This window comes from Trichechus manatus, unplaced genomic scaffold (assembly GCF_000243295.1).
Source record: "Trichechus manatus latirostris isolate Lorelei unplaced genomic scaffold, TriManLat1.0 scaffold00153, whole genome shotgun sequence".
Lineage (NCBI taxonomy): Eukaryota > Metazoa > Chordata > Mammalia > Sirenia > Trichechidae > Trichechus > Trichechus manatus.
Genome location: NW_004444089.1, coordinates 2866587 through 2883812, shown reverse-complemented (window position 1 = coordinate 2883812; position 17226 = coordinate 2866587). Strand labels below are relative to the sequence as shown.

Below are 17226 nucleotides of genomic sequence, written 5' to 3'. Positions count from 1 at the left end.
ACTGTCTGATATCGTGCCAGAAGATGAGCCCCCCAGGTTGGAAGGCACTCAAAAGACGACTGGGGAAGAGCTGCCTCCTCAGAGTAGACTCGACCTTAATGACGTGGATGGAGTCAAGATTTCAGGACCTTCATTTGCTGATGTGGCACGACTCAAAATGAGAAGAAACATCTGCAAACATCCATTAATAATCAGAACTTGGAATGTAGAAAGTATGAATCTAGGAAAATTGGAAGTAGTCAGAAATGAAATGGAACCCATAAAGATCGATATCCTAGGCATTAGCGAGCTGAAATGGACTGGTATTGGCCTTTCTGAATCAGACAGTCATGTGGTCTGCTATGCTGGGAATGACAACTTGAAGAGGAAGGGCATTGCATTCATCGTCAAGAGAACATTTTTCAAGATCTATCCTGAAGTACGACACTGTCAGTGATAGGATAATATCCATACGCCTACAAAGAAGACCGGTTAATACCACTATTATTCAAATTTATGCACCAACCACTTAGGACAAAAAGGAAGAAATTGAAGATTTTTACCAACTTCTGCAGTCTGAAATTGATCTAACATGCACTCAAGATGCATAGATAATTACTGGTGATTGGAATTCGAAAGTTGGAAACAAAGAAGAAAGATAGGTAGTTGGAAAATATGGCCTTGCTGATAGAAGTGATGCCAGAGATCGCATGATAGAATTTTGTAAGACCAATGACTTCTTCACTGCAAATACCCTTTTTCAGCAACATAAACAGCGACTATGCACATGGATCTTGCGAGATGGAATACACAGGAATCAAATCGACTACATCTATGGAAAATGACAATGGAAAAATTCGGTATCATCAGTCAGAACAAGGCCAGGGGCCAAATGCAGAACAGACCATCAATTTCTCATATGAAAGTTCAAGTTGAAGCTGAAGAAAATTAGAACAAGTCCACGAGAGCCAAAGTATGACCTCGAGTATATCCCACCTGAATTTAGAGACCATCTCAAGAATAGATTCTATGCGTTGAACACTAATGACCAAAGACCAGACGAGTTGTAGAATGACATCAAGGACATCGTTCATAAAGAAAGCAAGAGGTCATTAAAAAGACAGGAAAGAAGGAAAGGACCAAAATAGACATCAGAAGAGACTCTGAAACTTGCTCTTGAACATCGAGTAGCTAAAGCAAAAGGAAGAAATCATGAAGTAGAAGAGCTGGACAGATTTCAAAGGGCAGCTGGAGAAGACAAAGTAAAGTATTATAATGACATGTGCAAAAACCTGGAGATAGAAAACCAAAAGGGAAGAATATGCTTGGCATTTCTCGAGATGAAAGAAGTGAAAAAAAATTCAACCCTCGAGTTGCAACATTGAAGGATTCTATGGGGAAAATATTAAACGACACAGGAAGAATCAAAGGAAGACAGAAGGAATACACAGAGTCACTGTGCCAAAAAGAATTGGTCAACGATCATCCATTTCAGGAGGTAGCATATGATCAGGAACCGAGGATACTGAAGGAAGAAGTCCAAGCTGTACTGAAGGCACTGGCGAAAAACAAGCCTCCAGGGATTGGCGGAATAGCAGCTGAGATGTTTCAGCAAACAGATGCAGCACTGCAGGTGCTCACTCGTCTATGCCAAGAAGTTTGGAAGACAGCTACTTAGCCAATCCACGGCAAGAGATCCGTATTTATGCCTGTCTCCAAGAAATGTGATCCAACAGAATGCGGAAATCATCAAACAGTATCATTCATACCACACGCAAGTAAAATTTTGCTGAAGATCATTCAAAAGTGGCAGCAGCAGTGTATTGACAAGGAACTGCCAGAAATTCAAGCTGGATTCAGAAGAGGAAATAGAATGATGGATATCATTGCTGATGTTAGATGCATCCTGGTTGAAAGTAGAGAATACCAGAAAGATGTTTACCTGTGTTTTATTGACTCTGCAAAGGCATTTGACTGTGTGGATCATAACAAATTATGGATAACATTGCAAAGAATGGGAATTCCGTAACACTTAATTGTGCTCATGAGGAACCTGTGCATAGATCAAGAGGCAGTCGTTCAAACAGAACAAGGGGATACTGTGTAGTTTAAAGTCAGGAAAGTTGTGCATCAGGGTTGTGTCCTTACACCATACCTATTCAATCTGTATGCTGAGCAAATAATCCAAGAAGCTGGACTATATGAAGAAGAACTGGGCATCAGGATTAGAAGAAAACTCATTAACAACCTGCGTTATACAGATGACACAACCTTGCTTGCTGAAAGTGAAGAGAACTTGGAGCATTTACTGATGAAGATCAAGACCACAGCCTTCCTTATGGATTACACCTCAATATAAAACAAAAATCCTCCCAACTGGACAAATAAGCAACGTCATGATAAATGGAGAAAACACTGAAATTGTCAAGGATTTCATTTTGCTTGGATCCACAATCAACGCCCATGGAAGCAACAGTCAACAAATCAAGTGACACGTTGCACTGGGCAAATCTGCTGCAAAAGACCTCTTTAAAGTGTTTAAAAGCAAAGATGTCACCTTGAAGACTAAGGTGCGCCTGACCCAAGCCATGGTGTTTTCAATCACCTCATATGCATGTGAAAGCTGGACAATGAATAAGGAAGACCAAAGATGAATTGACGCCTTTGAATTGTGGTGTTGGCGAAGAATATTGAATATACCATGGACTGCCAGAAGAACGAACAAATCTGCCTTGGAAGAAGTATGACCAGAATGCTCCTTAGAAGCAAGGATAGTTAGACTTGGTCTCACATACTTTAGACGTGTTATCAGGAGGCATCATGCTTGGTAAAGTAGGGGTCAGTGAAAAAGAGGAAGACCCTCAACAAGATGGACTGACACAGTGGCTGCGTCATTGGGCTCAAGGATGGCACAGGACTGGGCAGTGTTTTGTTCTGTTGTACATGCGGTTGCTGAGTTGGAACCGACTCGACGGCACCTGACAACAATATACTTCATCTGGAGCCCTGGTGGTGCAGTGGTTAAGAGCTCAGCTGCTAACCAAAAGGTCGGCCATTGAAATCCACCAGCCACTCCCTGGAAACTCTATGGGGGCAGTTCTACTCTGTCCTATAGGGTCACTATGAGTTGGAATCGACTTGAAAGCAATGGGTTTTGTTTGGGTTTTCAGGTGCTCAGGGGGGAATGCTGAAGTCTACCTCATGTCTGTGTAAACGCTCAGAAGATTTTAAACCAAGAAGTAACGTGATCAGAACTGGGTTTGGGAAAGATCGTGTTATAATTGTTGCTGTGTGCTGTCAAGTGGATTCCGACTCATAGCAACCCTGTATGACAGAGTAGAACTGCCCCGTAGGGTTTCCTAGACTATGATCTTTATGCGAGCAGATCGCCAGGTCTTCTTCCTGTGGAGCCACTGGGTGAGTTTGAACCGCCGATCTTTTGGTTGGCAGCCGAGCATTTAACTGTAGTGCTGCCAAGGCACCTTAAGAAAATCATAGTCTTTTTATGCCATCTTGAATTAACTTCAGGGCTAATTTCCATAACCTGGGCAGATCATCACTAAGATCTTACAGGCATACTCACATCCAGTTGAGCTCAGGCATTCGGGCACACATCTGCTTGGGAAGGGCTTCTAAGTAGTTATTAACCATAGACCTTTACACAAAGAAGATACTGATTAGAAACACAGCAGCATGGCACTTTAAGGACAGTGTTATTATTGTTTCCAAAGTTTGGAAGCTTGCATAGTAACACTGATGTATTAAACCAACCCTGAACCTGCTGTCATCAATTTGATTCCAACTCATAGTGACACTATATGACAGTAGAATTGCTCCATAGGGTTTTCAAGGCTGTAAATCTTTACGGAAGCAGATCGCCAGGTCTTTCTCCCAGAGTGGCTGGTGGGTTTGAACTGCCGACCTTTTGGCTAGCAGTTAAGCGCTTAACCACTGCACCACCAGCGCTTGTTCACTGATATATTAAGATGGCTATATTAGAAGGAAGAATATACACCCCTTCAAAAAAGTATATGGGAAGCCTCAGAGAGCAGATATTGTCAAAGAAACTATGAACTCATAAGTATGATGCATAACTTAGAAATAAATATTACGCATTTTAATTTTAGGAGATGAAACAAGTTTGTATTGGGTAATAATTTTGAAGGTCATGTTAACTTTCCTTGTAAACTTCAGATCCACAATCATAGGCAGCGCTAGACATCCAAAGTTTCTTCTTAAGAGAAGCATTAATCATTTACAATATTAAAGGGTCACATTGGAATCTCATTAAACCTAAGAAACGGGGATTTGGGGAAAGAAAACAATCCGTAAGCATGTTAAACTGCATGATTCATTTATAGTATTGTGGTGTCTTTTGACAAATGGAAAAATAATTATGCTAAGCAATCAGCTGGAAAGGAACATAATAATCCCCCTCTGGCAAATCTTTCTAGTGTATTGATAAACAGTGGGAAGAGGTTGGTGGGCAGGACAAAGATTTTGGAATGTTCACTGACTCTCACCAGGCCAAAGCGCGTTTTCCCTTATGAAAAGTCATAGTGGGAGCTGAACTCGTCGGCATGTCTATCAGATTTAAACGTCAGTTAAGAGATAAAAGGGGTCCCTGGGTGGCACAGGGAGCCCTGGTGGGGCAGTGGTTAATAACTTGGCTGCTAACCAAAAGGTTGGCAATTCAAATCCACCAGCTGCTCCTTGGAAATGCAATGAGGCAGTTCTACTCTGTCCTATAGGGTCGGTTTGAGTCAGAATCAACTCAATGGCAGTGGTTTTGGTTTTTCTGGTTTGGGTGGCACACATAGTTAAGCACTGGGCTACTAACTGAAAGGTTAGTTGGCAGTTGGAACCCCCCCAGAGGTGCCGTGGAAGAAAGTCATGGAAATCTCCTTCTGAAGAGGTCGCAGACATGAAAACGCTGTGGAGCACAGTTCTGCTCTGACACACATACGGTTGCCATGAATCGGAATCAACTCCACGGCAACTGATTTGTTTTTTGTTTTGTTCTGTTTTTTGGTTAGGAGATAAAAATGAACACTATCTTTGGCCAATCTCTGCAAATAAAAATGTACCTGAGAGAAAAATGGGGAGCAGAACTCAAATTCTTAAGAAGTCCAGACCTCCTGGACCCGTTGAGACCAGAGGGCTCCCTGAGACTCTTGCCCCGAGATACTCTTTAAACCTTTACTAAAACTATGCCCTGAGGTCACCTTTCAGCAAAACAACGTGTTGGCACACAAAATAAAGGATATTACCCGTGAGTATGGTACTCCATTAAAAAAGCATCTATATGAGACCAAAAGGTGAACGAACAATCACTCTAAAACAGAGATGAGGAGATAAGGGGGCAGGGAAACTAGAATACTGGAAATGGAACAACCAGAAAGAAATGTTGACACATTGTGGGAACAGTAATTTATGTCGCTGAACATTTAGTATAGACATTGTCAAGTGGGATCCTAATTTGCTGTGTAAACTTCCACTGTAAACACAATAAATATTATTGTTAAAAATGTGCCTGTGGACTAAAAGAAATTAAACAGGACCCTCCCGGAAAAAAAAAAAAAAATCAGCAAGTAGGCTAAAAATACACATTATAATCTAGTTTGGCAGTCTGCTCCCTTTGAACCAGGGCCAGGAAGTAGCAACAGTAACCGAGGCTGGAAATCCAGGAACCGTTTTGACTGATAATACATTCCAGTGGACTTTATTGTTTTAAATCTCTCTTTGTAAGCCAGTGTTAGATGTTGTCATGAATTGAGTTGTGTCCCCCCAAAATATCTGTCAGCTTGGCTGGGTCATGATTCCCAGTATTGTATGACTGTGTTATCTGATGTGAAGTCCTTATGTGTTGTAAACTCTATCACTGTGATGAGATTATATGTGATCTCCTCATGTGTTGTAAATTCTATCACTGTGATGAGGTTATACTGATGAGGTTGACAAGATCAGGGTCTTAATGCAATCTCTTTTGAGATATAAAAGACAGAAGCGAGCAGAGACACATGGGAACCTCACACCACCAAGAAAGCAGTGCTGGGAGCAGAGCGCGTCCTTTGGACCTGAGGTTCCTGTGCCGAGATGCTCCCAGACCAAGGAAAGACTGAGACATCACAAGGACCTTTCTCCAGAGCCGACAGAGAGAGAGAGCCTTTTCCTGGAGCTGATGCCCTGAATTTGGACTTGTAGCCTACTGGATTGTGAAGACAATAAATTTCTCTGTTAAAACCATCCACTTATGGTACTTCTGTTAGGGCAGCACTAGGTGACTAAGACAGATGTCATTGCAATTTACAGACAGATGCACCAAACGGCAGATAAATACTTACAGGAAGAACAAAGAATTCAATCCAGCAAATGACCGCTGTGAGATTCTGGCTATGGGGTTTTCATCTAGAATTCTGAAAAGAACATACCGCAAACATTCCAATGTCAGAGACATTTGTGAAATACAATTGGAGAGAAATAAAAGGCCCGTGAGGATGCTCCCTCCCACATACACCCACCTTGCTCGTTTGTGCCCTCCCAGGCTGGGCTCCGTCACCTTTTAGTTGGACCAGCTCTTCCTCCAATTTCCCACAGCACCCCATCAAAGCCATCATCAACTCATACCCTGATTGTCTGTTTTCTCTCCCCGCACCCAGCTCCCACTGGACTTGATGACCCACATTATGGAGACCTGGGGTCCAGATAGCTAAGTTAATGTTTTGACCTACTGAGTGAGTGACTGAAGAATGATGGGAAACAGAACTCTTAGGAAACCACAAAGCTTCTCCGGTCTCGGGGTGTTTGAACGATGTATTGGATCGAGTCTTCACAAACAACTGAATGGATGGTGAGCAGCCACTAAAGAGCTTTGGGAGCCCCTGGGTGGTGCAAACAGTTAATGCACTCGGCTGCCAACTGGAAGGTTAGAGGTTCAATCTAGCCAGAGGCACCTTGGAAGAAAGACCTGGTGAACTACTCCTGAAAAATCGGCCATTGAAAACCCTGTGGAGCACAGTTCTGCTCTGACGTACATAGGGTCACCATGAGTTGGAATAGACTCAATGCAATTATTTTTAGAGAGCTTTGAGGGTGAAAGAATGAAAATATTTATATATGTAAATCTGTCTTTAACGATATGTATATAGTATTTCAATTAGAAGAAATGAGACTAAAGTGAAATGTACCTCGTTTTCCCTGTTTGCTTTTGAAGGCAGGTAATAATTCCTCTTACCCTCAGGGGTCTGTGAGGCCAGGACTGAGAGAAGGGTGCTCACACTGAGCTCACACTGACCACCTACTATATACAGTAAAACCTGTGAAAGCCGGAACCCGTGTAAGCAGAAACCTGTCAGAGAAAGAAAACTCAAATATTTTCTGCTAAAACGCACTATGGAAAAGTGGCAAGACTGCATCCCGTCAAAGGCGGAAAACTTCTGAGACCGAGACAGACAAGGCAGTCCCGGGGAGCCCCGGCTCTCACAAGCTTCACTGTGCCAGGTGCCCTGTACGTGGCTCCCTGTGTGTGTTATGTGACATGAGTCTCACGAGACCCCTTGAAAAGGAATGATGGTTATAGTCTACAGGTGAGGAAAGAGGTCTAGGGAGACTGAGAAGCCTGCCTAAGATGAAGCAGCAGGGCCAGGGCGTACGGAAGGGTCTTGGTGAAGCCCAAACCCTGGGTTTTCAACAAGGCCTGGCCGACTTCCAGAAAATGGGCAAACTAACATGAGCTGTGTAGCTGCGCTTTGGGTCACTTTCCTGCTGGAAGCACAGGTGTCTACAGGAGGCTCCATGCAGGACTTTTTGGGATGGAGCTGGTGGCTCAGCGGAGAATCTGACCCACCAGGAGAGATCATATTTCCAGACTCTTCTATAAATGTTCTGCAAATCAGATCGCCCTTAACTTGCTCACTTTCTCTGTTAGTGGTGGTCTACAGAGGGCATTTTTGGCTCCAGGAGTCATTTGGTAATGTCTGGGGACACTTGGTTGTCCCAAGTGGGGAGAGGATGTTATTGGCATCCAGTGGGTAGAGGCCAGGGATACTGCAGAACCTCCTACAATGCAAAGGTCAGTCCCCACGACAGAGAATTATTGAGCCCAAAATGTCAACAGTGCCAAGACTGAGAAGTCTTTCCAGGTGGACGTGGATGGATGGATGGATGGACGGACGGATGGATGGATGGATGGATGGCTTAGCAAGCCTACTGCTGGTCCCAGAAGGCTGCCTAAAAAAGCATGCCATTGTCTGAATTTCTTGGGTAAATCACTTCTGATTGTGACAATCAGAAAAGTAAGTATAATAAATAAGACACATAAATAGCACTGTTCTATATCCTTAAGACTATGACTGTTAATAGGGGATATAAAAGCTAAAATACAGCCAAGTTAGATGACGTAAATCCTTGAATTCTCCGGGTCTGAGAGTGGTAATGTAGTTGTGACTGAGCTACCTGCAAACAGCACAGGCAGGGAGGCAGATGCAGACTCCATCTCAGTCACACACAGTGGGGATGTGAGCCGCTGACGGTGACAACAGAGTGTGCGGACATCCGTTCTGAAAGAGCGCTGCGGGACGAGCAGAGGGAGAAACAAAGCAAGGAAGGGCCAGGAGACACAAGCACCCACAGCACAGGGCGTGCAGCACCGCGCCAGGGCCAGAGAAGCGCAAAAATCACCTATCAGGATAATAAAATGCAATACTATGTGGTATCACCAAGTACTTAGATGAGCTAGTACACTGAAAGCATTGCTAAAAGAGTCCTACCTTCACCTGAAGACGGTGATAAACGATCTTCTTAACCTTGTCTTTTCCAGCTTAAGTCACTTCACAACACTTTTGCATTTTATTTTTTTTAACACTCGCTAACTAAAAATGCTAGTCTAACAAGGATGTGACCAAAGAGGACAAAAGCACTCCACATATTGAGTTATCATATTCTTGTACTCAAATAGAATATAATGTAATGTAATGTAACAAAGATAAGAGTAACAATATAATACATATACTGTTATTGTTAGGTACATTTGAGTCGATTCTGACTCATGGTGACCCCATGTGACAGAACAGAACTACCCCATAGGGCTTCCTAAGGAGCCTGGGGTAGTGCAGTGCTCAGCAAAAAGGTCAGCAGTTCGGACCCACCAGCCACTCTGTGGGAGAAAGACGTGGCAGTCTGCTTCCATAAAAATTACGGCCTGAGAAACCCTATGGGGGCAGTTCTGCTCGTCTTGTAGGGTCACTGTGAGTTGGAATCAACTCTCCAGCAATGAGTTTTTTGTTTTTTCTTTATGTGGTTTCCGAGACTGTGATCTTTACAGGAGCAGATCACCAGGTCTTCCTCCTGCAGAGCTGCCGGGGGGTTCAAACCATTGACCTTTCGGTTAGCAACCAAGTGTTTAACTGTTGTGCTACCAGGGCTCCATAATATGATGTGATATGATATATGATATGATATTATGGGACAAGACATGTCATAACATGACATGATATGATATAGGCAGCCCACAACTTAATGATGCGGTTCCATTCGGAAGACTCCGTTATAAGTCGGTTCTGATATAAGTTGAATATCTGTTTTTTAGTTTTCATTATTATTGCCTTTTATTATCAGTATCTTTACAAATCTGATCTCTGAACATCTGTGAGTGAACATCTGAGAATCATAATATCAACAAATTATGAGCTGCAACATTGTATGTAGTACATATTACTAATGATAAGATGTACAAAAAAAGAAAAAAAAGACAGCTGTAAGCGCGGTTTGTTGCTAGCTTGAATACGTCATAAGTTGAGGACTATTTGTATAGTACAATATTTGTTGTTGTTAGGTGCTGTCGAGTCGGTTCCAACTCATAGCAACCCTATGTATGACAGAATGAAACTCTGCCTGGTCCTGCGCCGTCCTCACAATTACTGCTATGTTTGAGCCCATTGTTGCAGCCACTGTGTCAATCCATCTCATCGAGGGTCTTCCTCTTTTTCGATGACCCTCTACTTTACCAAGCATGGTGTCCTTCTCCAGGGACTGGTCCCTCCTGATAACAACTCCAAACTACGTGAGACCAAGTCTCACCATCCTCCCTTCTAAGGAGCATTCTGGCTGTACTTCTTCCAAGACAGATTTGTTCATTCTTCTGGCAGTCCGTGGTATATTCAGTATTCTTCACCAACACTATAATTCATGCATCAGTTCTTCTTTGGGCTCTTCCTTGTTCATTGTCCAGCTTTCACGTGCGTATGAGGTGACTGAACACACCAGGGCTTGGGTCAGACGCGCCTTAGTCCTCAAGGTGACAAATTTGCTTTTTAACACTTTAAAGAGGTCTTTTGCAGAAGATTTGCCCAATGCAATGCATTGTTTGATTTCTCGACTGCTGCTTCCATGAGTGTTGATTGTGGATCCAAGTAAAATGAAATAATGTTATAAAATAATCAAATATATTGTTGTGTTGTATTGCATTATATTATACTATACTATGTTATATCATATTTTATATTATGTTATATTATAAGTTAGCAAGTGTTAGAAAAAAATAAAATGCTAAAATGTTGTGAAGTGACCCAAGCTGGAGAAGGCAAGGTTAAGAAGAGCCTTTATCACCGTCTTTGGGTGACAGTGGGAATCCTGTAGCAATGCTTTCAGTACCTGCTCATCTAAGCACTCTGTGATAACCTCTTCCTCCCATTTCTCTACAACCCAGTCAAACCCGTAAAAAACACTAGTCTACTCTTTCACTCTATTCTTAAAATCATACCCATAATATAATGATAAAGGAGTTACTCACAGTATTTGCAGTTTACATAATCCAAAAAATGCTTTCCTGGATATGTGTCTGATACAGTTATGCTGGAGAAAGCTGGTAGGAATAAGATTGAAGAGTCGTGTAATGTCGGTTTATGTTCTTTATTAGACTATTTAATGTTTTCTTCACTTTTTTTTTTGAAGGAGGCCTGGTGGTACAACGGTTAAGCCCTCAGCTGCTAACTGAGAGGTTGGCTGTTTGAATGCACACAGCAGCTCCATGGAGAAAGAGCTGGCAATCTGCTCCCATAAAGACCACAGCGTAGAAAACCCCAGCCTGGAAAACCCCATACTCTGTCACATGGGGTCGCTGTGATTCAAAATTGACTCAATGTCACCCAACAACAACAAATATTTTTTCACTTCAAGATAATGTTTGAGAAACCAGCTTATAAAGTGCAAAATTCCCTTCTCATGTTGCAGGGTAGAGGCGGTCCGTGAGAAAACCCCATGGGGCAGTTCTGCTCTGCCCTACCGGGTTGCTGTGAGTCGGAACTGACTCGGTGGCAGTGGGTAGAGCTTCCCAGTTACAGGTGTGCCAGAATACGGACACCCCCAGCCCTCGAGGGAGCCAGGCTAAGCCTAGATCAGCTTCCAGTTCTCAACAAACCCATTCCTTGACCCCAGGTGCTGTACAAAGATTTCTATGTGTAGCACCATATGGAAGAGGTTGGCACTACAATGGTTAAGCACACGGCTGCTAAAAGAAAGATTGACGGTTCGAACCCACCCAGCAGCTCCTCAGAAGAAAGACCTGGCGACCTGCTCCATAAAGATTACGGCCTAGAAAGCCCTGTGGGGCAGTTCTACCGTCTCATGTGTTGTTGCTATGAGTTGAAATTGACTTGGTGGCACCCAACAACAACACACAGCACACGCACTATACCCCACAGCGATACACAAAGCATTAATTTCGATCCTATAAAATAAGCTTGAAATACAAAGTGACCGTTTGCCATCCCAGCGCCATCTTTCTGCAGCACGACTTTGGGGAGGTGCTTCCCACTGCAGTGTAAATTCTGCTTTTGGTGAAAACTGTGCTACAAATCAGTGCACCCACACAGAGCGGTATCTGCCTTAGCATATTCAGAGCCTTAGCAGTGATATAATGAAAGTTAGCATGCTAAATTATGTCACAATAACCAATGAAAATAGGAAAAAGTATTTAATACTGTGATATAGGCATAGAGCTCCATTGCCGCGGAGACAGTTCTGACTCATAGCGACCCTATAGGACAGAGTAGAACTGCCCCATAGGGTTTCCAAAGCTGTAATCTTTACGGAAGTAGACTGCCACATCTTTCTCCCGCAGAGTGGCTGGTGGGTTCGAACTGCCAATCTTTCGCTTAGCAGCCGAGCACTTTAACCACTGCGCCACCAGGGCTCCTAGGATAGTGAAGTGTCTCTTTAATATAAAATTCACTACTAACTAACTAGTGGTGTTTGCATTTCATTCCCAGTAATGAATTCAATAGTGCAGTGAACATTCTACACACGTCATCACGTCTTGCAGAGATGCGTGCAGTCATGGGTTGTGAATCTGACCTCGTGCTTTTGTTTTATTTCAAATGGGAGACTACAGTCAATAAGCTGTCCCGGTCACCTGAGGGCCTGAGGGCGTACAGCTAATCTGCCTTCACTGACAGGAACTAAGACTCACACTCCTTAAATAATAAAGAGCATCTAGCCTTCTATCTAAGGAGCCCTGGTGGCGCAATGGTTAAGCGCTCAGCTGCTAACTGAGAGGTTGATGGCTTGAACTCACCCAGCAGCTCTACAGGAGAAAGACCTGGCGATCTGCTCCTGTAAAGATCACAGCCTAGAAAACCCTATGAGGCAGTTCTGCTCTGTCACATGGGGTTGCCACAAGTTGGAATCGACTCAAGTTCTGTTTAGCGGGCTTGCTGCCACCCTAAAGAGAGCGTCAGAGCTCCTAGTCTCGTGTCTCAGATTTAGGTTGCTCAGTTTTAGCTTGGTCCCCAGGATCTCCTTTCTGCTTTCAGAATAGCAGCCTGATGTATGTGAGGGAAGATTTGGAAACACGACAGTTTGGCAAGTGTCCTCTTTTTATTCAGAGCTGAGACCTGAGCCCACTGAATATACCTTACATGGAATGACTTTTCTAAGAATAACTTACTGGTTCATGAATTCCTGCTGTTTCAGCTGTTAAGGACCTTTCGAGCAGAAACACCAGGAATTTACGTACCTGAAACTAAAGCAAATAAATGCTTTAATGACACACACGTTTACAGGCTATTGTTTAATGCAACATTTTATACTCAAGAGCCACGCCGACTGCTTGAATTACATTTTGTTGCCAAGAGTCGCATTTAACAAGAATTCGGTCTAAGAAGGAGTTCCTAATTTATATAAGGCCTGTGTTACCACGAGAAGAACTGCTCTCGGTTTCCATGGTAGCAGTAATAAAGTATTATAATAGTCGATCCCATAAATTGTGGTTTATTTCTCTGAAAGGTCATATGAAAGTGCTTCCCCCCACAACTTCAGATAGACCTGACATTTTCCAAGATGATTAAAATGAATAAACGGATCAATAGTAAAAACATTTAGATCCTTTGAGCAACATTTAATTCATTTGGCAATTGAAATTTCATTTTGACTTAAGAATTTACCAAATACCTAAATGGCCTCAGAAGGAGCCCTGGTGGTGCAAGGGTTAAGCGCTCCACTGCTAACTGAAAGGTTGGCAGTTCCAACCCACCCAGCAACTCCTCAGGAGAAAGACCTGGCCATCTGCTCCCGTAAAGATTACAGCCTGGAAAACCCTATGGGGCAGTTCTGCTGTCACATGGGGTCGCCATGAGTCAGCAACAACTCAACAGCACCCAGCAACAACAACAAATGGCCTAATCTCCACAGTGACTATTTAGAACATTCCAGACCAGAAACTCACTTGAGGTCAGATCTGGGCTCTTTTGAGAGATATCCCAATGTAACTTAAAAATGCAGATTAACTTTATTAGCCCCAAAGCCTAAAACCCACTGCCATCAAGTCGATTCTGACTCATAGCAGCCCCATAGGGTTTCCAAGGCTGTAAATCTCTACGGAAGTAGACTGCCACCTCTTCCTCCCACTTTATTAGCCCAGTATAGTCTGAAAACACATTTTGGTGCATGTCTTTTTCCTGCTCAAACAGAATTCAGTCCAGATTCCTGGCATTTACTCACTGCCGTTGAGTCAATTCTGACTCATAGTGACCTTACAGGACAGAGCAGAACTGCCCCATAGGGTTTCCAAGGCTGTAATCTTTACGGAGGCTTACTGCCACATCTTTCTCTTGCACAGTGCCTGGTGGGTTTGAATTGGCAAACTTTCAGTTAGCAGCCGAGCTGTTAACCACGGCTCCACCAGGGTTCCAGGATGAAATTTAAGAGGGATAAACTCAAGGACCCACACCTAGCTCTCAAATGTCCAATGCACCAGTACAGGATAGAGAGGACATCACTTAGCCTCACGCTGTTATTGAATTAGCAAAATCACTGGGAGGTAAGAGTGTGAAGTCGCCACCAAGGCAACTCATTGGGTACCATTTCTTATCTGCTAATCATGCCCTTTGAATTATAGTGTTGGAGAAGAGTATTGAATATACCATGGACTGCCAGAAGAATGAACAAATCTGTCCTGGAAGAAGTGCACCAGAACGCTCATTAGAAGCAAGGATGGCAAGACTTCGTCTCACATACTTTGGACATGTTGTCAGGAGGGAGCTGTCCCTGGAGAAGGACATCATGCTTGGTAAAGTAGAGGGTCAGTGAAAAAGACGAAGACCGTCACTGAGATGGATTGACACAGTGGCTGCAACAATGGGCTGAAGCATAACAAGGATTGTGAGGATGGCGCAGGACCAGACAGTGTTTCATTCTGTCGTACACGGGGTCGCTGTGAGTCAGAACCGACTGGACGGCACCTAACAACAACGACAACCATGCTTTTTTTATTGGCATTTTCTGTTGTCAGATATGTTAATATCACTGATTAAGCTACAATCATGTTTTCTCCTGTTACCCGGGGAGCCGGTCCATGTCCAATCATTACACGTTTTAAATGATTTGATTGCTTCCTGTCTACACTAACGCTCTTCCTCCAAGTTAAAAAGTGAAACTACTGCCTCTGAATCAGCAATGGCGTTTTTTAAATAGCCTCGAGTAAAAGCATGGAACTGTGTATTTTTTTCTTTATTTATTTTGGTGAAAGTCTACACAGCCGGAGACACACCATTTCAGCAATTTCCACATGTCCAATTCAGTGACGTTGGTTACATTCTTCAAGTGGTGCTACCATTCTCGCTGTCCTTTTCCACTTTCTTCCACCACCATTTTCTCAAACTCACTGCCCCCTAAGTGTCCCATCCAACCTTCCGAGTTGCCCTTGTCAATTTGATCTCGCCTACATAATTCTTTAAAAGCGGACAATGCACAAAGCAGATGTACTTTACTAATTAAGATAAGCTATTTTTTGGTTCAAAGAAGTCTTCAGGAGATAATTTTTTTTAAACTGAGATGTTTGATCTCAACTCCAATTTCGCTGTCTAAAAAAAGTTTAAACAAAATCGATTCAGCTGCTTTAAATTAGGAACTGGAAAGATAAGGTACTTTTAAATGATCCATCTTCTAATCTTAATATTCAGTGCATTTAGAAAAATAAATTTAACAATAAAGTTAATCAACTTTGTATTTCAGTTTACTTTTAGATCAAAAACATTTTAAGCAAAACATTACGAGGGTTTTCTCGTAAGTATGCTCTTAATAGCTACTTACATATTTTTAAGCTCTGTATACTTGATGAAAACTTTATCTGGAAGACTGTAGATTTTGTTTTTCTTAAGAGACCTAAATGACATGTAAAGCGGATTTCATTACTCGTTCATAGAAGCTGCATGCTTGAGAAGAAAATATTTGATACCGCTCCACAATACTCAACGATCATTTGAAATCGACAGTAATAACTAAAATTTTTTCCATGGGAAAATAATAAGTTCATAAAGCCAAAATTAAAGATATTTGCAAATGTTTGACAAGTTTAGCCGGACAGTATAATAGACTGGAAGCTCTATGCTGATAATTTAACTTTTTTTCTTTTACTCTCTGAATAATTTAATGAAACACAACAACCGAAAGCCAACGATAATTTTAAAAAGTTGATCATCAGCCTATACATCCCCGTTACGGCATGACTGCCAATTCCCCAAGGCTCTCAAAACAATTAATGAGAGTTTGGAAAACGTGCCCCATCGATCTCTAACACCTTTGAGATCTTGGACAAACTAACCCATTAAAAATAATATACCAGGATGAGTGAGTGATTTTCTTTCTTTTCTCTCTTCCTTTCTTTTTTAATTTCAGTTGGGACATATCAGCAATAATATATAAATCAGAAAGTAATTGAAAATAAAACTCCAGACCACAGAGGTTTGTGAGTTAAATGATAACCTGGCGAATCCAATCTACAGTGTTTAAAACATCTTTCTCCCGAAGAGGTAACATGTATAGTTCTCTGACGGCTGATGGCTTTAAAAGAAGGATCCATCATTTTGCCCCACCACCTGTCTGTCACTTGATCATCCCGCGGTGGTTTGCACGTTGCTAGGATGCTGGAACCTGTACCACTGGTATTTCAAATACCAGCATGGTGAACAGGTTTCAGTGGAACTTCTAGTCTAAGACAGACAGGAATAAAGGCCTGGCTGGCTGCTTCTGAAAATTAGCCAATGGAAACCTTATGGATCACAACAGAACGTTGTCTAACTCATTTGCTTTGGACACACCATTAGGAGGGATCAATGGCTGGAGAAGGGCATCGTGTTTGGTGAAGTAGAGGGCCAATGAGGGCAAGGGAGACCTTCAGTGAGATGGATTGACACAACAGCCACAGCGATGAACTTGAAGACACCAGTGATGGAGAGAACGATGCAGGCAGGACTGGGCAATGTTTTGTTCTGTTGTACATGAGGTTGCCATGAGTTGGAATCAACTCGATGACAGCTATCTATGTATTTATCTATGTATTTATCATCCATCCATCCATTTCTCTATCTATTATTTTGCTAATATGTAAGTAGCATGAAACAGGACAAAGAGAGATTGGAGTTCTCTTGGTTTTCGTGTGACTTTAGGGACAAATATACATAATTGAGTTCTACTCACAGTAACGTCACATTGCTGGCAATCCTTGGCACAGATATGAAGTCAGCATTTATACATTGCAGTTCAGTTTCTTTGCAGTCACAGTGGTGTGGGTATTGGTTTAGAACTAAGGAAGAAAAAAGAAAGATCTCACTAGGGAAAAAAAAATACATTTCTAAGTACAACTTTATTCTAACTGACATTGTTCTTTTATCATTGAATGCGTAAAATTTACATCTGTTTAACGGACTTATTCAGGCTCCTAACAAAAGCAAACAAGGATTCTCTCCTAATTAA

The 17226-nt window shown here is 42.4% G+C and overlaps 1 protein-coding gene across 1 annotated transcript in view; it reads right to left on the bottom strand.

The window, feature by feature from the left end:
• The window catches only part of RXFP2 (relaxin family peptide receptor 2), a 74226-nt gene that overhangs the window by 30491 nt on the left and 26509 nt on the right, over nt 1-17226 (bottom strand). Inside the window, 6 exon segments of the mRNA XM_004386033.1 lie at nt 3563-3634; nt 6324-6395; nt 8362-8433; nt 10769-10840; nt 15565-15636; nt 16951-17056. Of these exon segments, the coding sequence (XP_004386090.1) occupies nt 3563-3634; nt 6324-6395; nt 8362-8433; nt 10769-10840; nt 15565-15636; nt 16951-17056 (466 nt within the window).